Source organism: Amborella trichopoda, chromosome 4 (assembly GCF_054954075.1).
Source record: "Amborella trichopoda isolate Santa Cruz 75 chromosome 4, AtrichopodaSantaCruz75HAP2 v2.0, whole genome shotgun sequence".
NCBI lineage: Eukaryota > Viridiplantae > Streptophyta > Magnoliopsida > Amborellales > Amborellaceae > Amborella > Amborella trichopoda.
This window is the reverse complement of record NC_142339.1, coordinates 1,631,315-1,658,785: the sequence shown is the minus strand read 5'-3', so window position 1 is coordinate 1,658,785 and position 27,471 is coordinate 1,631,315. Positions and strand designations below refer to the sequence as shown.

Below are 27,471 nucleotides of genomic sequence, written 5' to 3'. Positions count from 1 at the left end.
TAGACTAAAGCCAAATAACCCACTGTGCTTAAAGAAAATATCAATAGTGCCATTTCAACTAGGAAAAGGTCTTCCATGAATTTGGAGGGAGCCGTACCTTGGGTTTGGGTACCTTCAAAGAGCCATATTGGATATTGTAAAAGGTATTTTAGCTATTTTGACATAGAGTTGGGGGATTCAAAGGGGAGTTTTAATCATAATTGCTGAGACCTCGGGACAGGGAGAGTAATTTTGCACCTCTAAACTCCATAAAAAAACATAATTTTAGGTAATGGCCTGAAAATCTATTTTATCCTTTAATTATTTAGGGTATTTGAAGCTTTAAAAATAGTGTAAATCGATTAGTACTTGAAAGTTGAAATACAAATATATATAATGTGTTATAATATACATTGCCCTCGGGAATTAAAATATTTTTTTGTTTTTTAAATCTATAATTTTTGTGATCAAGACTATCAATTTCCGATTAGAATTCATACATCAAGACTATCAATTTCCAATTAAAGTTCATATACACACTTTTTTTTTCATAAAGCTTTGACCATATGCTAAATTTCTTAAACTGTTTTCTATACTTTTTCCTCCCCAGCCAGATTTAGTAATGATATTTTATCCGATCCCTTTCTCTCTTTCTCTTCTCTCTCTATGAAAATTAAAAAATAGATAAATTATAAAAGGTGTGGTTTGTATAAGGTTGCAACTTTAAACAGTTAAATTAAGGCGCACCTCCAAAACTTATCGTAAATATAATTTTGGTTCCAAAAATGATTAGGATGGATTGAGAATCTATTTTCATCTCTGGTTATAAAATCTTAAATTCCAAAAATGGTTCAAATCAAGTAGATCGATAAACACTTGAAAATAATGGCCCGGATAGTGTATTGCGAGATAAACTATTTTTAAGACTCGAAATATTTTTTATTTTTTTTCATATTTATGAGATGATCACATAAAAATAGCATGATTTTTCAAGATCAAAATAACCTTTTTATAATGGTGAAGAATCTTCCTTGTTGCAAAGCATGAGGCAGCCTCTCTACCTTTCTCTATAATAAATAAAAAAAAATGGAAGATGGGGGAATAAACTGTGCCCTTCTAGAAAGAGATGCCTGCCTCCCTTCGACCTCTATTAAAATGAAAATTTGAGAAAGGGGAGGCCACAATAGTATGTTTGCCTCCTCAAAAGTCACCAGCTTGGTAAGCTTGCCCCCTCAAAAGACAAACAGGTGTGAGTTATTTTATATCTCAAAAGACAATGTGTGTACAAGAGTGTGAGATCCTTTATTTTCACCGGTTATATAGTATCATTGCTGGAGCATATTATACATTTACTCCTTCAAGTAAAAGGGAGTTACCTAAAATATTCTTTGGACTTGAACTTTGGGATCCACTTTAAAATTACCAGATGAGTATTAAAAGAAAATAGAGCTTGAATTTTTGACACACTTAAAATTGACGGATAGAAATTTAAACGGTCTCTTTGCAATTTAAGGGAATTATCTACAAAAATACTGTTTATCTTTTGTACATAATGTTCATAATCATTATTATTTCTTAAATTTCAAAATAAGTGGTTATAAGAGCGTCATTGAAAATGACATAATGTTCAAAAAAAGAAATATTAAACTTCGTCACTCATTCCAAACCATCTAATTTGACATCTAATGAGTGGAAATAATTGTGACAATCCTCAATTTAAGATGTTACTTTTCTTCATGCAATGCTTATGACTTTTTTTCTGTTTCGTGCTTCTTCTAGTTGATCTCTAAGTTGAGGAGGTTATACTTAATATGATTTCATCGCTGAACTTGATAGGTGATATGCTCCGAACATATAATATTTGGGTTTTTTTTAATAAAAAATTTGTTGCAGGAGAAAGGGGCATCGTTTTTGTTAATTGGAGAATTTTCTTTGTAAACATGCTAAAGGAAAAAGGAGGTACCAGTTGCCAAATTGCACAACGTGTGAGGCCACAACTATTTTAGTAAAATTGGAATTTTAAGGAAAAAAATTAGTGAAGGAAGCTGAGATATCATTTTCCAATTAAATTGGATATATAAATAGCAATTAAGAATATTTTTAAATAGGATATATAAATAGCAAGTAAGAATATTTATATGGAAAGAAATGAAAATGAATGACTTTGGGCTTCAATTGGAACTCCTATTAAATTAGGATACAAATAGGGCACTTCTTCATTCTAAATTAGGAAATTTGTCCTTTGATACACATGATTTTGACTTGAAAAAGTAGAAGATGTATTTTGATGAATTTGCCTTCTAAATATGATAGCTCCCTTCTTCTTTTTCTTCCCTTTTTTTTTTTGATAAATATTAAATGTGACGTCTTATTAAACTATAAAACTTATAAAAGATTTTTAAACTAAGAACTTTGAAAAAATTATTAAAAAGGATTTATAAATTTTAATAGGAAATCTCATGAATACTAAAATAGGTACTTACCTATGAAAAGGGAATAAAATCTCATAAGAAAATAGAATTTAAAGATAAAATAGAAAAAAGAAAATTAAATTGTGGAAATCAAAAAGTTTTGTGAAACTCGATAGAAGTCGTTGACATGTCGTAATCTCCTACTTTTTTATACCAATAACTCATGTAGCATTAACTATAATGTTTGCTTGCTAGCTGCTATCATAATATATTATAACAACCCTTTTAACTACAAAAAGCTAGCAAAATAATTATTAAAATTTTAGATTTCTTTGTTTTTAGTCCTTTTCATCTCAAACTTATGTATCTATTCAGGGAAATTTATAGAAAATGCTACTGTTTGCTTGCTAGGTGCTATCATAATATATTATAACAACCCTTTTAACTTAAAAAAGTAAAAAAATAATTCTTAAAATTTTAGATTTCTTTGTTTTTTAGTCCTTTTCATCTCAAACTTAGGTATCTATTCAAGAAATTTATAGGAAATGCCATCTTATATTCAGAACTTAAAAATAATCACTTGTATTTCAAATTTTACTCGAGCCCCACTTTTTGAGAGTATTTATTTTAATTTTAGTAGTTGCACACATTAGATTAAGCTGAAACTTGGACCGTGCATACTGTTACAAAAAATTTATCTGAATAAATAATCCTTAAATCTTTTAGAGGTATTTTATTTATTTGTTATTGAATTATTTTTTTAATTTTTTATAGGTACATAATAGTGAAAAGTATGGACACTCAAAATTTGAACCCAATCCAATATAAATAAAAATATACTATATATGGACTTGAGTGTAAAATGTAAAATACATACTATTATTAATTGGATATAATTTTTATTGGTTCATTCACAAATGAGTCAACTCTTAAAAATCTATTTTTGAGATGGATTTTTTGACCTAATTTTTAAGCACATCTAATCTCTAATATAGCGATCATGAATGGAAAAATAAATAAATTTTTTAAACTAAAAACAATAATTCTATTAAGAAAAACATTTGGACTGTTAGTTTCAATTGTTTTTTTAATGGACAACCTATTTACATCTATCTTTAAGATGGATGCTTTATACCTCGAGGACCGTAAATGTTGAAATATTGTTCCATCTACATGAAATAGTTTTCGACATTGTTTACAAAGTGATCATTTTACATTTTATATAATGAGATCACAAAATGATGTCAAATTAGATGACTTGGGATGAGTCTCGAACCGAAAAACAATTGTTTTTGTTTTGGAACTTTATTCAAAGGTAATTATAGATCGTCTATGACTGATATTTCCACACATTTAAGAGGGCATCATAGAAATCCTTCTCTTAATAAAACTACAAATGCAGCGCGGTTAGATAAGGCTTCTCAAATTTTCTTCCTATTTACCCAACTTTCTCTCTCTCCTCTCTTTCTTTCTCTCTCTACTCTCTTTCCTCTCTTTTTTACTCTCTCCTCTCTCTCTCTCTATTCAGTTCCCTGTCTATCTGCACTGTCTTACTATTTTCAGGATTCTCTCAATGTGCCCCACCCCACTTTCTCTCTCTACTCCGTTTCTCTCGTTCTCCTGCCGTTTCTCTTCCAATTGGACTTTCTCTCTCCAACTTTCTCTCTACTGTGAATTCCCCCTCTCTCTCTTCAAACAATGTCTCAATGCTTCAGCATTGTCTCTTTCTTCGGCCGACGCCTCCATAATTTATTCGTCTCCCATGGCTTAGAGCCGAAGGCGGTCGATATCGACCGCGAAACCACCATCCACTGTTGGGTCCCGAAGGCCGGCTTCACGAGGCCGGTTCTGGTCCTAATCCACGGTTTCGGACCGGCTTCCATGTGGCAATGGAACGGTCAGGTCCCTTCGTTGTCTCGAGAATTCGATCTCGTCGTCCCTGATCTTGTCTTCTTCGGGGAATCGACCAGTATATCCCGAGAGAGATCAGAGGTCTTCCAGGCCGTTTCCGTTATAAAGCTGCTGGAAACACTAGGAGTCGAACGTTATTCCGTTGCAGGGACGAGTTATGGGGGTTTCGTTGCATATCAGATGGCTAGAATGTGTCCCGAAAAGATTTTACGGGTCGTGATCGCAAGCTCCGGCGTCAATATGAAACGGGAAGATAACGGAAAACTACTTCAAAAAGCGGGTGTCGAAAGAATATGGGATCTCATGTTGCCGGAAAAACCTTCGAATCTCCGGACTCTGGTCAGGCTTGCAGTTTACAGGAGAGTTCATATGGTGCCTAATTTCTTTTTACAAGATATAATCGACGTAAGTTTTTGCATTAATTTTTTGAATTTTCGCTTCTGCTTTTTTTCAGATTTTCCATTATGTAAAATGTAAGTTTTAGCTTTAATGTCTTTGATTTCTGCTTATTATTTTTAGCTTCTTCTCTGTGTTAAATTTTTGTTCTACAATTTTTTGTTCATGGTGTTTTGGATTTTTCTATTTATTTAAAAGGTTATTTTTTTAAAAAAAATTGGTTATGTTTTCTTATGCTTTTACTTGCATTGTATGTGTTTTGTTAGTGAATTTCTTGTTCATTATTTTTCGGAAAAATATACAATGAGATCATTTACTTTTAAAAATTCGTTTCATGCGGTATAAACCATCTATCTTAAAGATGGATGCAACCAATTGAAATTAATAGTTTACATGTATTCTTAATAGAATTATTATTTTTAATTTTTAAAATTTTATTTATTTATTCATATTCAAGCTCCATATTAGAGGTTAGAAATTACGTGTACTAAAATTAGGTCAAAAAATCCACCTCAAAAATAAATTTTTAAGAGGTGGCTCATTTTTACATGGATTCATAGGAACTGTGTCCTTTTGAGAATGAGGATTTTTTTTTTTTTTTTTAGTACTTCAATGTGTCCTTTTGGGAATGAAGGTTTTTATTTTATTTTATTGTACTTCAATACTTAAGTGGCTATGAAAAACCCCCTTAGTTTTTTTTTAAAAATTGTTAGTGGTTTTTTAATGCATTAGGTGAGATTGAAAGCTTAGACATTAACCGGTGCATACGACCCCAACCCCATTTTCATGAGGGCTTTTTTTATGGGCAAACTTTCCATGCTTCCCCTATTATATAAAAGTTCTATCTTTCCCTTATCCAACCTTTCATTCCGAATTGAGAGTTAAGATTGTCCCAATCACAATATCATGTCTTTACACTATTTTATTTTTAACTTTTTTCTATAAATTATTTTGACACCAAATTTTGGACGTCTATTCATCTATTAAACTTACACTAACGAAGAATATAAAAAATATATATTTTCAATAAAATAAAATGATCAAAATATTTATGAAGGTTTCAAGAGGTATTTTGATCATTATATTTTATCGAAAAATTACTTTTAATATTTTTTGTAGGTATGCCCAATGAGAAGATGTTATTTACCAAATTTCATATTCATGCAATTTATATAAAAAAAACTAAAAATAAAATACTTTGAGATGTCGAATCTAAGATCAAATGGTGAGTGGCTCTCCCGATCAAAATTGGATGGCTTGACGGTAGAGATATGATAGAACTTCTATTATACTGTAAGAGAAACGTAGAAACCTTCCCCTGTTTTTTATTGCAAATGGTGTAGAAAGAGTGCTTTCTCTCTCTAAGAGTTGGCAAACGAGGGTTCTTCTCTCTTCAACGATTTATGGACAAACGAGGGTTCTTCTCTCTTCAACGATTTATGGACAATTGGAGCATAAGGTGAGGTCTCTCTCTGTCCAAGTTGTGGAGAATGCCCTCTCTCTCTCTTCAACGATTTAGAGAGCATGAAGAGTCTCTCTCTAAAGATTTGTAAACCATGGAGCATGAGGAGTCTCTCTCCAAAGATTTGTTAAGAAAGAGGTGCATCTCTGTGACTTTCTCTCTCTAAGCGTGGAGAGCTACCACTGGATCGCATGGGCAAAGAAAGTAGACAAGTCAAAAATAAATCGTTGGCCTACTTTGATGATTTGTAATGAAAGTGGCCCAGGGTACCTGCTAATTTCCTCCTTTCTCTCTCTCTAAAGAGAATCACCCTTTCCCCCTCTCGATATGGGTCGGGTCTGGTTTGACCCTTCTGCGTTTAGGTCTGACTGCACTAGGTTTAGGTTAGACCCACAGGTTCGCTTCGGTCCAGGTCTAAAAATAAAAGAAAGATATTTAAAGAAATTTTTTTTTTAGACAAGTAAAAAGATCATTGAAAGATTGTTATATATCATTATTACATTCCCTTACCTGACCTTAGTCGGGCCTAGGTCAGGTGGAGACCCATCCCGTCGGATCCATTGTTCGGGTCTAGAGCTGGACCTCGTCAAGTCGACTTGATCAGGTCCACCTGTCGGATTGATGTGTCGATCCACCTGTTTGCCATCCTCTCCCACCTCCATTCATAAACAATGGGGTCCTTGCAAAGAGAACCTCTCTCTCTCTCTCTCACTCACTCTGGTAGTCAATGCATAAAAGCCCTGTTGTAGGACGACCCATCTATACCTAAAACTTTCACTCTCTTGTCTTAAATTTAAGCTATTTGTTTATTTATATCGATAATATATTTTTTGGCTTAAGAATTAGACTTGGGCTTAAGTCGTTAGCAGTTGGACTTTTAAATTAAAAAAAAGTTTCAGAAAAAGAATAATTATTTTTGGATGCATAATGTACGCTGCTTCATAGTATAATTTATTGCTTAAGGTTAAAGAGATATTTAAGAGGAATCTACTTTAGAACCACTGGACTAGTATTTTCAACCAAAAAAAAAAAAAAGTAAAAGAAGCAAATTTATTTTGCATTCTTAGTAATTCTATTTTCAAAATGGAAAGGTTTTTATACTTTTCTATTGTATGGAAGATATTACTGTCCCCGTCCAGCTGTCCAATTTTGATGAGCCATTGATTGTTTGATCTAGATTCGACATTGTATTTTATTTTTAATTTTGTTTCTATAAATTATAGGAATATGAAATTTAGTATGTGTCATCATCTCAATGGGATGCATCTAAAAAAATATTAAATGTTTTTTATAAAATAAAATGATCAAAATACCCATAAAAATTTTAAAGGCATTTTGGTAATTTTATTTTATTAAAATTATTTATTTTATATTTTTTTCAAGTGATGCCCAAAATTTGCTATCAAAATATTTTGTAGAAATAAAATTAAAAATAAAATAGTGTAGAGGCATGACATTATAATTGGATAGCAGGAAGTATATAAGTTTTATATATTAAAAGAGGTATAGAAAGCTTATCCTTTTAAAAAATAATAATAATAATAATTTGGGTTAAATTGACCGCCACTACTCAGTGCAGATTTGTATTTTCTCTTTTTTTTTCTTTTTTTCCAAATTGGTCTCATAGGTTGAGGACGTTGAGTCTCACAAATTTGGAGGCCTAGACAGGGTTTTACATGAAGAAGCAAATGGACAATACGCCCTCTCATGGCCATATAATGATTTTTGTTATGTTTTTTATTGTTGGAATTTAAAGTTCAATTTATTAATAATTAATAAATTAGATTAAATTATTAATATATTTTATAAATAGGAATAGATTATTAATAATTAATTATGTATTCCTACATACCCCAAGGTTTCAAAAAATATCTTCTACCCCCCTGACCACTTTAAACTTATTTTTTAACCTAAACAACTGTGAGAAAAACTAATTTTTCTAAACCCAATCATTTCTTCTTCTTCACTTATATTCCCCAAACTTCTCTCTTTTTTTTTTTCCTGCATCTCTCGCTCTCTCTCCTCGTGTGTTTCTCCAAACACTGCGCTCTCTCTTCTTGTGTTTCTCCAGTAACCTTTCACCTCTATGAAGCCCTTCTTTCTCTCTCTAGAAATTTGGGAGGATGGTTATTAGAAAATGTATGTCTTTTTAAATTTGTTTGGCCTAAAAAAACAAGTTTAAATTAGCTCAAGGGGTTAGAAGAAATAAAATATGCAATTTTTATGCTCCAAGATATCTTGTAAAACCTTGGATCTATTATGAAATGAAACTTAAAAAGTGGGGGTATGGAGATATTTTCCCTCGTTTTAATTGTTTAACACATTTTTCATTATTAATTTGGCTTCAATTTATGAATTTTCTAGACCTTGTATAAGGAAAACAGAGAGGAGAAGAAGGAGCTGCTCCTCGGACTCACAATTGGAAAAGAGGACACTGGCGACATAGAACCTCTTCCCCAGGTAAATACACAATTTATCATCATATATTAAATATTGGGTAAATTCATAAAAAAAAATTTAACAATCGACATCATATTTAATATTTTATACTCATGTCTTACTATTTTTAGAGTATATAGTGTATTTTAATTTGGTTTTTATGTACATCAGATTAAGTTCAAATTTGTGACATTTATACTTCTCACCATCACACACCAGTATAAAATATAAAAAATAATTAACTCATTAATAAAAATAACCCAAACAACCTTTCACGGGTATTTTAGAATTTTGATTCTTGAAATATATTCTTTACAAGTGTGCAACAAGGAGAAGTATACAATCTCCAAATTTTAAATTGTATAATTAGGATTAGATAAGGGTTTTTAATAAGGTTTTTTATATTAGAACTACATCTTCCGATAAAATTTACTTATATAATATAAAGTGGGCAACTCATACAAACCTCGCCCTTTAAACAATTTACCAACACCTCTACAATCATCGACAATGGACGATTGACATCAGTCGTATAACTGATGTCAACAACAAAGCAATATACGTTTGTTATTCCTCAGCTTGAATCCATTAGAAACACATTGACCTGAGGAACAACACAAACCAATCCTTCATTGTTGACATCCAAAGCTTGAGGAAATGTGAGCAAAAAATGTTTTTAGAACAAACATTAGCTTTCTATTCATTTCCAGAAAAGGGGATAAATATTAGGTATAAAAATGATGGGATGAGGATTCTACAAGGCCTAAGCTTTTTGAAAATAAAATAAAGCCTCACATCAAATCCTCATCCAGAAAGTACTTTCGGCGATAGAAATCTCTATGATGGCTCTAAAATCAATTTTCAACATCAACAATAAATTTTGAAACTCAAAAAATGGTAGAGATATTGCGGATCTGTGAATACTTATTTTTAAAGTAAAATGAACGGTCTTAGATAATTTGTTACAACGTACAATATTTTTAGGTCTTGAAATCCTGGTTTTTTTTTCACAACCATAATTTGTAAGTCAAGATGATTGATGTAGAGGTTTTTCAATGCTTAACTTGCAATTTTCGATGAGTTATGAGGTGATGATTTACTTATTTTGATAGGGCCGCAGCCTCTCAAACCATTTTCCAAAAATGATATTCCCATGCCTTTTTACATGTTTGGTACTATGTCTCTCATGTATTTTAGTTTGGGATTGAATATAATAATACAGTATAAGACTATTTACCTTTGATGTAAGAAATCCATTTACTTTATACTAAGAAAGTATAAGACCACTTACCTTTGGTGCATAAGAATACAAAGATGTGAAATCAGGTGGCTAATGTATCATTTTCAAAACAAAATATTTTTCAAAATGTGAGCATGGTTGGCACACATCAGCCACTCGATTTATCATCTGATGGCTATGAGTGATTGTATCTGCCTTTCACTAATAATAAATATTTTTCTTATATATTTCATGTTCTGTTGGAGGATGATTTTATTATACGAATAAAAACATAAATTGTCAATTCTTGATGGGCTTCTATTTTGACATGCAGGAAGTCTTGATCGTGTGGGGTGAGCATGACCAGATATTTGAAGTGGAGATGGCCTTTGAGCTAAAGAAGTAAGTTGGATGCTTAAAGGAAAACTTTTATATAGAGCTGAGGCTCTAAACAACCAAATTAGAGCGCGCCTTAAAAATTTAACTAGAAAAGGTTGTTTTGATGTCCAAATAACATGGGCATGAGAAAAAAATGGATTTTAAAAATCGTAAATAGTGCATCTTGTAATGCCTTTTTGGACCGTCATTTTTCAAGATTTTCAAGTTGTCATATATCTACTCAATCTACACTATTTTTTAAGCTTGAAATTTTATAATTAGAGATGAAAATATATTTAAGGCTGTCACAAATATTTCCATATTAAAACCACATTTCTCGACACTATTTGAGCCTCGGCTTTATACAAATCGCACCCTAAACTAAATTACAAGAATGATTTACTCCTATGTTCATTTAGAAAGTTTGAGTTGAACCAATGATTTTAAAACCAAAGAAGAAAAAAGAAAAAGACTCGGGGCGAGTCATTAGGTTTTTGCTTGGGAGAGTCTTGAGCCGCGTCTTTGATTTTTTTTAATTTTTTTTTTATAAATGCAGATTTTGGCCAAATACTAATATGAATTTCACGGAAGTTTGGCATTAGAAGGGATTGCATATAAAGAGACTTTTTACTTTTTGTATATGGTGGTCACAATCATTTCCACTCATTAAATGTCAAATTGGATGGCTTGGGACAAGCACAAAGTTCGAGATGTTATTGAGAACTTTGTGTCAATTCAATGATATTTTTGCAATCACTCATTTTAAAATTCAATGGAAAAAAATGATTATGACCTTCATGTACAAAAGATAAATAGTCTTTTTGTAAACAATAATGTATTAGAAAATTTGGTAGTACACTATAATGTTTGCAAAATTCATATTTATTTTGTAGGCTTTTTGGTGAGAAGACTCGACTCGAAATAATAAAGAACACTGCTCATACGCCTCAAGCTGAAGATCCAAGAACCTTCAATTCCATTATCAAAAGATTCCTCTTAGAATTAGTCTAATGAAAAATAAATTCTTGTTAATTAAGGGAGTTTTGTGTTTTGACTAGTTTAAAGCCTCATGGTGAAGCAACATAAAAAGTATAAATTGTGTCGGAGTGCTTTTTCTCTATTCTATTACTTAAATTTGTTTTTTTTTTTTTTTTTTACAACATTACGATATTTTATTTCTAAAAAAGATATTACAAGAATATTAAACATGAAGTAGTTCTCAGCCAATAACACCCCAAATTTAGCTAAGCCATCCGCAATCACATTTGCCTCTTGGTATACATGATTAAAATCACATTATGCAAATCACCATATATCAAATCACGCAAATGTCCTTTGAAGTCGAGGAAACCATACACATCGGATAAGGATGGCATATCACTGTGATCAATAGGGGCTTGAACCTCCAAATTAGAACGGTCAGATGGTGAATCGGTGCTTTGGCTTGTATGATCTAAAGCAAAAAACGAGTCTATTAGAAAATTGGTCAAAACCAATGTTTTTCTAGTCGGATCGGCCTATTTTGACCAATTCAAACAAATTTCGGCGATTTTTTGCAATAAATTCTGCATTTTTAAATTATTATTGTTATTTTTTAAAATTTTGGCCCACTCAATTCATTGACTGTTCCGACCAATGTTGACTAGACCAAACCCTATATTCAGAATGAAAACTTCATGTAATCAATTTTTTGAGGGTTTACAGAAGAAAAAAAAAAAAAAAAAATCTCTTCCTTCTAAAGAGTCATTTCCAAGGTATAATTATTATCTCATCATAGAACCAAATGTTAGCAGGGAGAGTGAGGGAATCAGGGTTTCTTTCTTCTATTTCTTAGAGTTATTTAATCATTTGTGATAAGAGAGATTTTTAGGGTAAAATAAAGAAATTAGGTAAATAGTTATTAGACTTTTATATTTCTTACAAGATTGATGACATATTGCCTTTTGTAAAAACTAGTTTTTCAGGTAATAGCCCTTGGATAGGCATGGTTACCATCAAAAGGCGGTTGTTGGGGTGGGCGTATCAGTTTTTTATGGTTACTATTCTCGGCCGTATCAGTTTTTTATTGCCGTCTTTGTAAAATTTGAATTCGTGCAATTTCGAACCAACCTCAAAACAATTTCTTGAAAACCATGTGGTGACAAACCTGATGGCATATGTGTTGTTATTTTCTCTAAATAAAGTTTTAGTTTAGTTATGTTGTGTTCGATCAAATAAAGTTTGCTCTCTTTAAAAAGGTGAAAGTCTCTTTCCCATAATGGCGTGCTTGGTTTAGTTCATTGTGATCCGGGAGTGCATCATGACAGTGACTTTCCGCTACCGAAAATCAACGATCTTTTTTCGATTGTTGAACAACTTTAAATAGCTTCGGTACCGCATGTTATCGTCGTAGACCAAACGACTCACCATTTTTTTTTGTTTATCTGAATTGACTCGGTACCGCATGTTTTCGTCATAGACCAAACGACTCACAAATTTTTTATCGGTCTAGGTCCGATAATAGTTTTTCAGGTCCAGGCTTGGGTCCGAATCCATCCGGGCCTAACCCGACCCAACCCGTTGCCACCCTAGTCAAAATTAGCCATGATACCTAAGATGAATGGAAAGTGGCTGAGAAGAGAGAGGCAATGTTCGGTGAGTGAAAGTTTGGAACTTCGGAGAATAATTAGAGAGAGAGAGAGAGAGAGAGATAAATGTTGATGAATGTTATGTTAATGAAGAAAGATGGAAGTAGTTGCTCGGTCTCCTTTGACCCATCATAACCATTTCATCACAAAAACATTCTCTCTCATGAAACCACACGCTCACATATCTTCAACCCCACTCAAAATTCTTTCTCTCTCCTCACTTCTCCAACCTCAATACTCTCTCTCTCTCTAACCCCCTAATATTGAATTTTAAACAATCACACCTCTCTTAACCTTTTCCCACCGGCTTCCACTCATATTGACTATTGAAGTATTATAAACAAACATTTCCCCCCCCCCCCCCTCTCTGTCTCATCCCACTAATGGGAAAATATTAAGCACTAATCTAAGAGAGAAGTATTATAAACCAACATTTCCCTCTCTCACATCCCTCTAATGGGGAACTAATAAACAGTAATCTAAGAGAAAACTTGCTCTATATCTCCGCCTATATATATTTTACCTATGCTGTTTAGTTCCTGACTATTCGATCTGAATAGATGGCTGAGATAACATCGGCCACAATGTCACGAGTGAACCATTAACTATTTGATCTAGATCAAATAGTTCCCCATTAAAAATTTAGAACCAACACCGGAAACTCTCTCTCTCATCCAACTGTTATTTTGGAGTATTGAACCAATGCACCTCTGTCTCTCTCTCTCTCCCTTCCTCTCTGTCTTTCTAATCCTATTAGTATTGAAATAATGGCAAAATTTAAGTATTAAACTATATCTCTCATCCCACTACTATTGGAGTATTAAATAAACTACCTCTCTTTCTCTAATCCGACTGGTATTGAGTTAGGCCAGACTTGAAGTATTAAACTAAAGTAAAATGTTTCTCTCTCTCTCTCTCATCCTACTAATATTGAAGTATGAAATCAACAAACCTCTCTCTCTCTCTCTCTCTCTAACCCCACTTCTCTCTCTCTCTCTAACCCCACCTCTCTCTCTCTCTGACCCACTCGTTTCTTGCCTTCTTCCTCCCCAAAACCCGCGACACCGATTACTATTTAACTCACTCCCCTATGCTATACAGCCCTACGAAGGCGCCTCTCTCTCTCTCTAGAGCCACTTTCTCTCTCCTCCCAGCATCTACTCTCTCTCTCTCTAGAACCACTTTCTCTCTCCTCTTATTCCTTCCATTACCATTATTCCTACGTTTCTTTCCTCCCTTTATCTTTTCAACGTTCAAAGGTTCAACCCTCCCCTCCCTCTTTTTGCCATTTAAAGAAATGCCTGTTTTGGGGGTCTCTGTCACAGGGACTCCCATTCAACTTGCTCTTTCTCTCTCCTCTCCCCCCTCTCTCTCTCTCTCTCTCCCCAGGTATGAAGAAGCTCTTTCTCACTCTACACCACACGCACTCTCTCTTTAATTTCCTTTTACTTTTCCATGTGTTGCCTTTTATATTCTCTCTCTCTCGCTCTGTGTTAATGAACTGGATCTAGATCTCGTCTTTCTACTGAGAATGGATCAAAGGAACACTTAGGGTGATTACTTACTAAGTGTTTTTTACTCTCTCTGTCTCCCTCTCTCTCTAGACTGTAATTCTTTTTTTCCTGAATTGTAGTTTGGATTTTTCTACATCGTGAACAGTGTTTTCTTTCTTTTTTTAAATGTATTTTGAAGTTTAATTTTGTTGTTGTTGTGTGTTTATAGCTCATGCATTGCATCAGTTTCGTGATTTTTAATTAAGTGGTTAAGCGTTGTAATGGATTTTTTGTTTAACTTAGATTGAATGTTCAGAGGAAAAAAATGTTAATTTGTGACTGTTTATCATATTTGATCGATATCTGAACAGTTCACTTTTGATCCTAAAGGTCTTTATTTCATGCTCTTTTGGTTCTGTGAAAGTTTAGAGAGAGAGAGAGAGAGAGAGAGAGAGAGAGAGAGAGAGAGAGAGGTATGTTTATGACACTGTATTCTTAATTTTACTCATTTGAGAAAAGAGAAGTGATGAACAAAGTATTGAACTGTATTTGGATCTGTGATGTTCAATAATGTTGTATGGTATTTATTTCTATTTTATCTGCTTGTTATTTATGTTAAAGTTCGAAACAGTAAATTGGTGTCTTGATCATCATAAGAAAGACTGAACCATTAAACACTATTCAACCAATATAAAAAATTTCGCTCATGCCAAACTCACACAACAATTTCTTAGCATAGACACTTTCTTGTTGCAAGACCTCCAATACATGTGCCAAGTGCTGTAAGTGCTCATCCCAAGTCCTACTATGCACACACCATTTCTCAATTATTTGAATCTCTCAATGCAAAGGTCAAGAATTCCTGAATGATTTGTGAGGATGAAATCATAATTTCAAAATTTTGGAGGAAATTTGGTTTCATATTTGCTTTAAAAAAATTAAACTAGCGTGTAAGAGAACTGGGTGGGTGATGGAAATTTTTACTGAATTTGTATTAGAAGTGGAGTACTATTTTGTTAATGACAAATGGGTCTATCTACAAAACGCTTCAAGGACCTGAAATTTCAAAAATTTAAGCCAAACATTGTATTCAATTTGAAAGAAATTTCTCTTTTTTTTTTTTAAGGTACTGAATATTGGCCAAAATAGGTGGCGCCTCTAAGCAAATTCGCCGAAGTTTAAGTTGCTGAATAGCTTGCCTATTAAAATTTTCTTTTGTTTACTCTGGGTATGCATTGGCCTGTTCGTAATTCAGTTACTAGTTGACATTCTCAGGCTGTTGCTCTAGCTGGGTACTAGTAACTTATTACTAAAAAAAAGCAGTCATCTCGGTGCTCATATATTTAGTGGAAGGTGTTGCAATCCTATGTGAGAAGGGCTCGCATTGTATTGAGAACCTCGGCTTATGGGTGCATCTTTGTTCCTCTGTCCATATTTTTTGAATTCACTTACACATAAATATCCGTGTATGTGTACTCTTGGAAACCTACATATTTCTAGGAAATACTTATGTAGGATTAACCAAAATATTCGTTTAGAAACTCTAGGGAGCTTAGACCCTGTTTACTTGGGTTGAAGAGCCATTCAGTGATTTCTTGTCATCATTACTCATCTCTGTTAGGTTGGTAACAACATTAGGCTTATCAAGGCAAAATCTTGGATTAAAATTCTAATGCTCATGGTTGGCTCAAGGTTTCTTTGGTCCATAGAATTAGCTTAAAAGAAAAACTTTGTGGTAGTATCGGCATTAGGACAAGCCTTTGGAGGTATTTCCTAAGCGAGTGATGTGGTGTCTATTCTCTTCCAAGCAAATATCTTGGCCTTCCCTGTGCTTGGGAACGCAAGAATATCTCATGGGGACTGGACATGATACAAAGACACGGATATGTGTGTCCCTGCCATTCGTGATATGAGAGTCAAAATGCCAACCCTAAATTGCCCTTTTAGACATGGCACTCTTGTATCATTTCAGAATAGAGAAGCGGGGCTTTACGTGAAATTAAGTATTTTTATCATACCATTTTCACAAAAGTGGCAGAAGTGTCTGTGTTTCCCATATGTCAAACATGTGTGTGGTGTCTATGGCGTGCATGCACCAAAAATCATGTATACATGTGTCCGAGTTACACAGCTGTCTGTTCATCCAGAAAATCCAATGGTGATTAGTGCCATGGAGTTCTGTACATAATAAAATTTCACATAAAACAATCAGTTAAATTCCTTAGACTTTTGAGTAGGGTATTCCTATACTGGGACCTTGAAATAAGATATAGTTGCATGGCTTTGTGGATTCCTCTGCTATATGAATATTATGAATGTAACATGCATGTTATGTATATAAATGCTCATGTTACTCCCCCTAGCTTATTTGGTTCTTCTCGTTTTTGCATCATGTTTCTTTTATTTGTCAATTTTAGAAATGTTTTTTGTTTGCTTCATTTTTTCCTATTTTATTTATTATTTTTTTATATATTTTTAAGGTCTTCGTTGAGCTCATAGGATGCACCCAAATATGTATGAGGTAGATATGTAGCAGTAGAAGCTGTCTTGACAAAACTTCAAAAGTAGAAGATTTGTTGGGGTTATTTTTTGAAAGAACTTTTGGCGAAGCTGGTGATCGTTCCATGCTGTCCATTTTAATAGAAAATATGGGCCTACTCTGCAGCAGACAAAGACCTCTCACTGAAGCTGATGCCAAGGAAAAATCTCAGGTGGTGTATATGTATATAAGCTTCTCATGCATTTATTTATTTATTTATTCTAGGTATGAGCAGGTGTTGCTGGTCTTTGTACATTGTAACATTTCACAAACTTGATGTTTTTAATTCATAATCTCTAATCCATTATTCCATGACTTTGCTTGCTTTGTGTACATTTCAGGCTGCAGAAATAGAGAGGAGGATTGCTCAGGAATCAAAGATTGAAAAACATATTCATAAGCTACTACTGCTTGGTACGCATAATGTGACTTGATGCTTGTATCCTTAGTTTAGAGTATAGTCAAAGGCCCATTTGCCTCAATATAAAGGAAATTGAAATTTGTGTAGCCAATTCACTTATTTTGAGATTTCGGTGAGTAATATGTTACAAGTGAGGAGATATTTATTTCCCTTGGAGCAACAAGATTTCTAATAAATTGGTAATTGTTACTTATTAACTTTCTTTCTGTTTCCACCACCTTTCTACATTCCACCGGTGACTGAGTAAGCCTTTTGCAACATCCAAGGCGTTCGGCAGCAATCCATTGATGAATGTTCCTTAATTTTTTGGCTCTGTTAAGAAATAGTTTCTGGAATACAAAAATGTTATAAAAACCTGACAGCCTCGAATTCTCATAACTTGTTCTTTGTGACTGCCTATCTGGTTTGTGAATACTATCCCTGCATTCGGATTTTGTTTCTTGCACATATTGGTGTGGTTACAGTTGCTTCTCTATTTGTTCCCAGTGATTGAGAAAAACAAGAAGCTATAATTCTGAAGATCAGTCTAACTTTGTTTTTGGTATCAGGGGCTGGAGAATCAGGGAAGTCTACAATATTTAAGCAGGTAAAATAAGCATCGTTTTGCTCTATTGATGTTATATTCAGAGTCATTACTGCAGACTTTTTTTTTTTGGGGTGATTTAACTTGACATTTCCCAATTCCGTGGATTATATGCAGATAAAACTTTTATTTCAAACTGGCTTTGACGAGGCAGAACTTATGAGCTATATATCAGTTATTCATGCAAATGTGTACCAGACAATTAAAGTACGCAATATTGGACAGGGTGTGTTGGTTGTTTCCCTTTTTGCAAGGCATAGAGCATCTAGTATCAACTATTTAAAAGCATTATTGCATCGATAGTAGTCAAATGACCCTTGACCTTTTAGACTTTTACCTTTAGTATATGATAATTTGTTCTTTTAATTTGATGAATTGGGTTTTTTGGCAGCTCTTGTACGATGGTTCAAAAGAATTTGCTCAAAATGAAGAGGGTTCCTCGAAGTATGTTATATCTCCTGATAATCAGGTTTGAGAGTGCCTTCCTTTGCTTGAACATACCTGAAAAAGGAAGATTGAAAATGCATTCATTGCCCTGCATATATCTCTTTCAAAATTAACAACAAATGGTAGTTTGCCATGGTCAATGAACTATGGGAAACCATAATCTGCTGCTATATTCACCATCCATTCCACTGACAAATGGTTGGATGGTTAACTTTTGTGGGGCCCACAGTGCATTCACCCATTTACAATGAATCCGCAACTATTTATCAGTGGGGATGGACTATAGATGTTTCCTTGGGCTACGGGTTTTGATAAGTTCTGTAGACTAATGCTTTCCTTGGTTAGAAACATTACATTTTGAAGCACATTAGAGAGTAAATTATTCATTTCCTCTAAATGGAAGACGTCTCTGGTAACTTTTCCCCTCTCACATGCAATATATGTAAGCCACTACGTAAATAATGTTTCAGTCTGTGTGTGCTGGTTTTGTTTTTTGGGTTTTTTGGGGTGGGGGGGTAATCATGTTTGAAAAGAAAATGAATAGGAAAGATTAAGTACCTTGTTAATTTGCCTCTTTGTGACATGCACAATTGATTTCATCTATCTGTCAAGCTTGGCAAGAAGTTGTAAGGAAAATTTTGTTTTCCCTGTTTACTTTGCCTGGTTGAGATCTGTGCTGTTGGAATGTCCATATTGATTCATTACTTGAGCTATACAAGTAAGAACTGTGACCATTATCACCTATCTTCCTTATACTCTTTCCTTTCTATCCTATTTTGGTGTTGTCTTGAAGTGAATGGTATTTGGAAATTGTATTATGTGAATTCTTTTTGAAGGAGAAATGAGGATATAACTGATATTAATGCACTGGAGATACCATGCTTGTGCTATTGTTTTATATCTTTCTGGGTTAGGATTGGAGGCAGTTTTAATTATCTGCATTTGACTAAGGACTTGTCTTTCTGATTAGGATATTGGAGAAAAATTCTCTCAAATTGGAGACAGGTTTGATTATCCACGTCTGAGTAAGGAGCTTGCCCAGGAGATAGAAACTTTGTGGAAGGATGACGCGATACAGGTAGTTGTCTTATATGTTTTGATTCACTTTTATATGCCTCTTATGGTTCTTAGTGTTACAATTCCCTTTTTTTTTTTTGTTCAAAATGACATTACCCTGAACACGTTCATGTATCCTGCAGGTGCTCTAGAAATTAAATTATCAGGACAATAGCTGGACTTCTTGAACGTTTTTTTTAAGATAACTATTAGGAAAATTGTTTCATGCGGCTGGACCGCATTTCTACATATGCGGTCCAGAAAGAGTAAAGCATCCATTTTAAAGATCGTTGCAAGTAGGTGTTCCATCTAAAAACAATCGAAACTAACTGTTCAAATATTTTTTTACTAGAATTATTATTTTTAGTTTTTAAAATTTATTTATTTTTTATATTCATGATCTCCAATGTTGGAGATTACATGTCCTTCAAAATTAAGTCTTAAAATCCGTCTCAAAAATGGATTTATTAAAAGTCCCGCATTTCTACATATGCGGGCTTGGTCGCATAGAAACCGGGTCCTAACTAATAACTTTGCTTTAAGAGTGCTTGTCTGGTATTTTATGCACAAACTAGTGGTGAAATAGTCAGTTAACCAATATAACTTGTCCAATTACCAGTGTTTCAAAAAACTGTCCGCCCGGCGCCTAGGTGCTTGCCTAGGCGCTGGATGGACCCCAGGGGGCATGCCCAGGCCTGGGAGCCCACCTAGGCGCCTAGGGCTGCGTCCATTTTTTTAGAACAAATTGCCCCTTGGGTCATTTTTGATCCAAGATTCTTTCATGAAAGGCCTTTGGGGATATTCTAAACCCCCAGAGTCAAAAAACATTGGAATCTAATCCCCAAATCTATTGATTTTGAGATCTCCGTGAATTGGAAAAAAAAAAAAATATCTGAGATTTTTTTAAGTTTTTTCACTAAATTGAAAAAAAATCTTAAGTTTTTTCTAAGCCCCAAATCTAGGGACTTTTTAAAGTTTTTTCACTAAATTTCTATGATTTGAAGTTTTTGGAATGTCTATTCTTACAAAATGCAAAAATTGTAAAGTTAACTTAGATATATGCATATATTTGCTTTGGACAGCACATATATGAATATATCTGCATAATTTTCACTACAGGGGTTAGGGTGCCTTCTTAGGCCCTGGGCACTGGGCACCAGGCCGGCCGCCTAGCGTTCTTTGAAACCTTGCCAATTACTATCCTAATTTACCTCTCTACTTCTCCACATGGCGGGATGCAACTTTTTGTATGCATTCTCCTGATATTTCGGAATTATGGATGAGATGCATTATCTATAAACATTTCCCGTATTTGTCTGGATATTATTCCTTTTTTCTGCTGATCTTGATGCAATAGTAATCTATGATTAACATTAACTGTCTTGTGCAGGAAACTTATGCTCGTGCAAATGAACTCCAAGTTCCAGAGTGCACTCACTATTTCATGGAGAATTTGCACCGTTTGTCTGATACAAATTATATTCCCACAAAGGTTTTGAGTACTATTGAATTTGATACTCGATGAGAAAATACATGATATGCTCATAGCTTGATGGATTTTATATTGATGGTCTTTGAGCATTCCCGTCCTTATTTAGTTGAATTATGGATTTTATTCATTTCTTGCTTGTTGAAGAAACTAAATTCAAGGCAGTAACATTGTCCAAAAAAGAAGAAACTAAATTCAAGGCACTTGTACGGTTCAGGGACGGTAGTACCGTTTGCACTTCAATGAGTGAGGGTTTCAGAACTAATATTTCTAGGTCCACCAAACAAAACTAATGTAATATGCAATGCAGAAAAGGCTGCAATATCGATGTGTCTGATCACGCATAATTTCAAAAGCCTAGCCATTTTGGCAGGGAGAGTACATGATCCAATGGACTAATGGAGAACCATGGGACTTTGGGGTCCTCAATGTTTGATGAAATGATGGGCACTTGGACATTGATGGAGAGGGGGTGGGACCAACCATTGGGGTCATATCCTGATCTGGTGGGGGTTGTTCCTTCATCATCATCCTTCATTTCATTAGATGGTAATGACCCCAATGAACAATGACTATACCAGTATTAATTGGATTCTTTACACAATTGCCAAGGCCTAATGTATCCAGTGTGGAAAGGAAAAGACTGAAATGCTCTGACTCAGTTACCAATCAAAAAAAGAATGATTGAAATGCTCAGTTTATTCTGCTTTAAATCGCTGGTGGTGTGGGTATCATACCACATGACTAGAAGTTGTTGGGTTACTTAGCTTCTCATTTATTGAAAAGATTTTACTAAAAATAAACAGAACAGATATTCAATAAATATTATCTGGGCCCAAGCCAACATAAACATGCGTTTACTATACCATTTCATGAAAGTATCTTGTGTGTCATCGTATATGGGCTTGTGGAACATGCATGCAGAGTCATCTAATACATGTTCTATACATGTTTTGCAATTGTTAGACTGAGGATTTGAACCTAGTATATTTACAAAAAAGGAAACTTAAGTCCACAATATTGATGTTCTGGTAATGGGCCACTTTGGATGGGCCACTGTGGAGACTACATGGAACTTTGCTTTCACTTGTTTGTTGCAGTTTTAATTTTTTCCATATATCCTAGGGATTTTAAAGCTGTTTACCTGAACAAGTTTCTTATTGCCATATTATTATTTTTCTCTTAATTGTGTATCACCATATTTTGTTGTTGCAGGAGGATGTTCTTTACTCCAGAGTGCGAACAACTGGAGTTGTAGAGATCCAGTTCAGGTAGCTAATTATCCTGTTTTTTTACCATGGCATATGCAAATATCCTGTTTTATTTGCTTCTTTTTCCTTTAATGTATAAGAAGTTAATGACAAAAAGAAAAAAATGCAAGTGCTAATTTGATTTGCTTATTTTGTTTCATTTTCCAAATCCTCTTTCTGAACATTGCGTATGCAAATGTCCTGTTCTGTCTGCTTCCTATTTGATATATGAGAACTTCATAGAAACAAAAGGAAAAATATTGAAGTGCTTGGTTCATTTACTTATTTTTTGTGTAATTCCCAAATCGTGTTTATACCTTTCATTACCATTCTAACCTTTCTCTTAGAAATATATTGTAGGTTTGGTTTTAATAGTTTAATTCAGCATACATATTGGAATCATGTAGTTCGCCTTGAGGAGTGATGACGTGATAGCAAAAGTGTGTGCAATTCACACACCCTCTCTCATTCCACTGTCCCCTTTCCGATCCCTTTTTGTCTGTCTTTGTTGTTGCTACTTTCTTGGATGGATTCTTTTTTGTTGCAATCCCTTGCAACTTTATTTTAGTCATTCCCCTTGATCAATGAAATGTTAATTATATATAACAAAAAGACCTTAACCAATATCTTATATTTTGTTAATGGATACTTTGAGCCTTGGGATCTGTTTTGAACACCTGTAATCTTCTATTCAGTTTTTTATGGTGAATAATGTCACTCTCTTTGGAATGAAATGTTATTTGTCAATAAAAACTATCACCATAAATAGCTATGGATCTCCACCGCATTTAGCATGATATGTTTACAAGGATGGTATCTCTGCAGTCCCGTTGGAGACAGCCGGAAAAGTGGGGAAGTTTACAGGCTCTTTGATGTGGGGGGCCAAAAAAATGAGAGAAGAAAATGGATTCATCTGTTTGAAGGCGTCACAGCTGTTATCTTTTGTGCTGCCATTAGCGAGTAAGAATAACACTGTTTTTTCGCATGCCCCACTACTTAAAATGTGCTGATCTCCATACTTGATAGCTTTTGGATCTAATTATCAGTCAAATAGTTCTCACCATTTTTCCTTTTATATAAGTTCCCTAAAAATCTACTAGCTTTTATGCTTCTATTAGCAAGTAAGCTTAACATACTTGGCTAGACATAAAATGTTTTTTGGCATGGCCCACGGCTCAAAGTTTACTGGTTTCCTTTCTTCTTGTAAATGTCAGATCAAATTCTGTATTATCAGTTCTTCCCAAAGATAAAATGTTCTTAGTTCAATCAATTGCCTCAATTTATTTTGAAACCTATGCCCATATAACTTTCCAAAAAGGAAAAAAATATGTTTCCGATTAAGTTATAGGTCACTTTGTTTTCCTTTTCTTTTAATCGCTATTGCTGTTACTATCTCAAAAGAGATAACAGGATGATCTGCTTTTTATCTAAGGAATTGTACACTACGAAACCATTTACTATTATTACAAGGAGGTCACAATTACTCCTAGACATTAGATGTCAAATTGGATGTCTTGGGTTGTATCATGAAGTTCAAGAAATTTATTTTGGAACTTTTGAATCTAGTCAATGACATAGTTACAACCGCCGATTAAAATTTGACAGACAAGAATGATTATGACCTCTTTGTACTAAACGTAAATAGTCTTTTTGTATACTTTTCCTTTAACTAATAATAGGTTCCTTATTCTGTCTAAATTTCTTTTGAAATCCATATCTGTATGATATTCCATAAAGAAGATGAAAAACAGGAAATGGAAACATGAAAGGAGAGGTAGATTGCTTATAGCCACTGCCATGATCTAGGTATGATCAGACTCTCTTTGAAGATGAGAACAAGAACAGAATGATGGAAACCAGGGAGCTATTTGACTGGGTTTTAAAGCAGCCATGCTTTGAGGTTTTCTCCAATTTGACTTCTTTGTTTGTTTTTTTTTTTTTGTTTTTGTTTTTGGTAATGTCCTGTCCTCCTTTCATTCATGGTTGCCTTTTATTGCTGTTTTTTTTCTTGAACAACATTTGTTCCCTCTCTCCCCTCCATCAGATCTCATTGCAGACACTCCATTCTCCATTAGCCCACGCCTCTCTCTCTATTCATTTTGTTGGTTCACTTAGTGATTAAAGGCTATATGATAATGTAAAGCAATTGTCGGGTAAATTATTCTTTTTTTTTGCTGCTAATTAAATGAGTTGTGTTTCACTAATGATTGCAGAAAACGTCTTTCCTATTGTTCCTAAACAAATTTGATATATTTGAGAAGAAGGTTACTAAGGTGAGGGCTCCCAACGCACTCTGTACACTTCCTTTGAGGATCGTCACTGTTTATTTGATTGTTAAACTTCATGCTTCCCTTGGAGTGAAGGAAGCTAACCTCCACTAAGTTGTTTTGGCAATGTTGCAAAGCATATTTGGCTGGGCATTTTGGTCACTGATATATGAATTCACTAGGGTAGTAACGATGGCATTGTTGCAAATTTGGCTGGGCATTTTGGTCATTGATATATGACTTCATTAGGGTAGTAAAGCCAATTGTTTTACACAGGTACCACTGAATGTTTGCGAGTGGTTTAAAGATTATCAGCCTATTGCAACTGGGAAACAAGAGATCGAGCATGCATACGAGTAAGGATGCTATTATGTGTTTTAGGACTCAAACCCATCTTAGGGAATTTATGATGTTTTTCGATCTTTGCTCAGTATGTGAATGTGAGAACATGTTTGCTGATAGTAAGTGGAAAAGCATACACATAGGTTGCCGTCTTTTATTTCCATCTCTTTTCAACCCACTTTCTGCAACATGCTACTAAACCAGGCTGACCCCCTTTTCCATCTCTATCTCGCTCTCTCTCTCTCTCTCACACACACACACAGTTGCACACACATGCTAATGGTGTTCATGACTTCATGTTACTATTTCATATTTTCAGGTTTGTGAAGAAGAAATTTGAAGAACTATACTTTCAGAGTACAACCCCAGATCGTGTGGATCGGGTCTTTAAGATTTATAGGACTACTGCTTTGGATCAGAAACTTGTAAAGAAGACTTTCAAACTGGTGGATGAGACCTTGAGGAGGAGGAACCTTATCGAGGCAGGCTTGCTTTGAAAGCATGGCCAAAGAGGAGGCACTATGGACCAGCATACATGTCGATCCATATGTACTGTCTCTCATCTGGTTCCTCTCTCTCTCCCTCTCTCTCTCCTCCAATTTTGCAGTAAAAGCATGTATTCTGTCTCATTTGATCTTTTCTCTCACCTTATCTGATACTGAACAAACTGTAGATTGCTACCTTTTTTTCTTATAATCTTCTCTGAGGTGTTTGTAATGTTTTATCTCCTTTTTTTTGATGGTGCCTGGTGATTGCATCCATGGTATGTTTGGGTGCATGACCAGGCTTTAGTCGTTATGTTGAGTGAATATGTTTTCGTAAGGAAATTGGAGAGCCATTGGATGGGTGTAGTTGTCTTGGTGGTTGGGATTGAGAAACAAGGTGACCTCGCTCTCTCTTGTCACTTCCCAATGGTTTTTTTGCCTGGTGGTTTAATATAACTAGTTCCCACAGTTGTATTTGATTATTATTATTTTTTGTTTCTATATAAATTGTCGGGGAACTGCCTCCACATACTCGAAACAGCCTGAGGCCACTTGATTTGGTGAGGTACCTGTTTGGTATGCTGGTGCAGGTTTCAGAATACTACTTAAAACCATGGGGACAGGTAGGAAACATGGGGTGGAGTCTTTAGACTGGACCAGTCCAAAGGCCAGAACCTTGCCGGTTCTGAGCTGGCTCTGGCGGTTTCGAGCTGATATGCTGGCTTTTAAGCTACTTCTTAAGAGGTTTTCGGGATTATCTCATATGGTAGCATTTGAGTTTCAATCAGTATGCTAGTTACTGATCATCCATCACATTGTTGAGAAGCTATGATAAAATTGTTGGAAACTTGTTGGAAACTAAAATGCTAGGGCAGTATACTTTAGCAAAGCTTTACCTACATGTTAATTCTTACAAACTCTCAATTTAAGAAGTTTAAAAGAGAAAAGGAGAGAAAACAAGAACTTGTTCAACTGCTATTCATGAAGGTGATGTTTTGGTGTAGCAGCCGACTCACTCATTCATATGCGTTCTTTTAGGAAAATCCATATTACAAATGGATTTTGGATTGAAAATTTCACTAGTCAATAATCTTCATTACCACGATCATGAATCTAAGAAAATTAAAATGAATTTTGAACCTTAAAACTAGGCTACCTTAAATTTCATTGTTTTCACCTTGTCATGAACACCCATCTTAAATTGGAAAAAGTTCATGTTAAGGGTGAGGTCTTGAACAATGAAATTAAGGCGCACCTCAAAATTCACTGAAAGAGGTCGTTTACATGTTAAAAAACCCTCAATTTGACCATCTAGACCTCAAGTTGAATATATGAAAAAAAGAGAAAGAAAAAGATTTAAAGTCTTGAAAATAGTGCATCTTACAATATATTATCTAGACGGTTAATTTTCAATATTTTCAAGTGTTTATAGATTTGTTCTATTTGTAATACTTTGTAATCTTTAAGTTTTATAATTAGAGATGAAAATAAATTTTCAAAATCATCACAAAGATTTTTAACAATTAAATAATATGTTTTAACACTATTTGAAGGAGTAGGTTATTCTGATTGATTAGGGCTTTAGCCTTATATAAACTTTTTGCAATTTAAAGCAAAAATGCATCTGGTAATTAAAAAATGTGTCACATCCCATGTCTCATAGACAAAATTTTGGAGGGGGGTTAAATTTGAATACGTCTTCATTTATAGTTCCTCCCAATGGTTTAAAAAACGGATCGGTGACTCGGATCGGGTTCTTAAAAAATCGATCCGGATCTGCGAATCGACGATCCGGATCGGGAATCAGGTGAATCCGTCATAATAAAGTTTAAAAAAAATCCGAAAAAAATATTAAAATTCATTATAAATATTGTTTTTTAGGAATTCAATAAGAAATGAGGGTACTCTATTAAGAATTTTCATGTTTTTGAATGAATATGCGAATATTGATTAGTTCTTTCCCTGTATGAACCGCCATTCAGCATTTAATTTACATCACACAAAAGGATAAACATAGAATTATCATGGAATAAGTATATCAACATACATGGACTACAATAAAGCATAAAATTAGTGACAGGTTTAACACTATTTGAAGGAGTAGTTATAATGAATTTTAATATTTTTTTGGGAATAGTCAGACGCCTGCTAATATCGATGATTCGTTTTGGTGTGCCCCAGGTCGAAAAACATATTAAAATTATGTTTATTGTAGATCGAAAAATGTTTTGGTGTGCCCCAGGTCATTTAGAGATAGAAAAAAATGGCTTCCAAATG

At 34.2% G+C, this 27,471-nt stretch overlaps 2 protein-coding genes across 6 annotated transcripts; both read left to right on the top strand.

Moving 5' to 3' along the window:
• The first annotated feature begins 3,783 nt into the window (after window positions 1-3,783).
• LOC18439448 (alpha/beta-Hydrolases superfamily protein) lies at window positions 3,784-16,897 on the top strand. 3 transcript variants are annotated; one of them, XM_011627069.3, is made up of 4 exons: window positions 3,784-4,706; window positions 8,524-8,619; window positions 10,152-10,219; window positions 11,089-11,315. In XM_011627069.3, exons 1-4 carry the CDS (start codon window positions 4,089-4,091, stop codon window positions 11,204-11,206), a joined length of 900 nt encoding a protein of 299 aa, XP_011625371.1. In that variant the 5' UTR covers window positions 3,784-4,088; the 3' UTR covers window positions 11,207-11,315. The 3 variants fall into 3 exon arrangements, with proteins under 3 accessions (XP_011625371.1, XP_020526062.1, XP_020526061.1); XM_020670403.2 differs by lacking the exon at window positions 11,089-11,315 and adding an exon at window positions 16,796-16,897 and having other exon boundaries at window positions 3,791-4,706; XM_020670402.2 differs by lacking the exon at window positions 11,089-11,315 and adding an exon at window positions 12,152-12,392 and having other exon boundaries at window positions 3,791-4,706.
• Window positions 16,818-25,679, top strand: LOC18439449 (G protein alpha subunit 1). Of its 3 annotated transcripts, none has more exons than XR_016053743.1 (13): window positions 16,818-17,026; window positions 17,196-17,268; window positions 17,824-17,861; window positions 17,976-18,065; window positions 18,250-18,327; window positions 19,276-19,383; window positions 20,752-20,853; window positions 22,066-22,121; window positions 22,926-23,060; window positions 23,852-24,000; window positions 24,314-24,373; window positions 24,644-24,723; window positions 25,029-25,679. XR_016053743.1 is itself a non-coding variant. In XM_020670401.2 (13 exons), exons 1-13 carry the CDS (start codon window positions 16,940-16,942, stop codon window positions 25,204-25,206), a joined length of 1,179 nt encoding a protein of 392 aa, XP_020526060.1. In that variant the 5' UTR covers window positions 16,818-16,939; the 3' UTR covers window positions 25,207-25,679. The 3 variants fall into 3 exon arrangements, 2 of the variants coding, with proteins under 2 accessions (XP_020526060.1, XP_088720397.1); XM_020670401.2 differs by having other exon boundaries at window positions 23,907-24,000; XM_088864271.1 differs by having other exon boundaries at window positions 17,976-18,084; window positions 23,907-24,000.
• The last annotated feature ends 1,792 nt before the right edge of the window (window positions 25,680-27,471 follow it).

Coding starts and splice junctions, on each gene's coding strand:
- LOC18439448 (XM_020670402.2), top strand. CDS start 4,089: ATGTCTCAATGCTTCAGCATTGTCTCTTTCTTCGGCCGACGCCTCCAT. Junction 4,707..8,523: donor TTTTACAAGATATAATCGAC/GTAAGTTTTTGC, acceptor TGAATTTTCTAG/ACCTTGTATAAGGAAAACAG. Junction 10,220..12,151: donor ATGGCCTTTGAGCTAAAGAA/GTAAGTTGGATG, acceptor TGTAAAAACTAG/TTTTTCAGGTAATAGCCCTT.
- LOC18439449 (XM_020670401.2), top strand. CDS start 16,940: ATGCTGTCCATTTTAATAGAAAATATGGGCCTACTCTGCAGCAGACAA. Junction 18,328..19,275: donor TTATATCTCCTGATAATCAG/GTTTGAGAGTGC, acceptor CTTTCTGATTAG/GATATTGGAGAAAAATTCTC. Junction 24,724..25,028: donor GAGATCGAGCATGCATACGA/GTAAGGATGCTA, acceptor TCATATTTTCAG/GTTTGTGAAGAAGAAATTTG.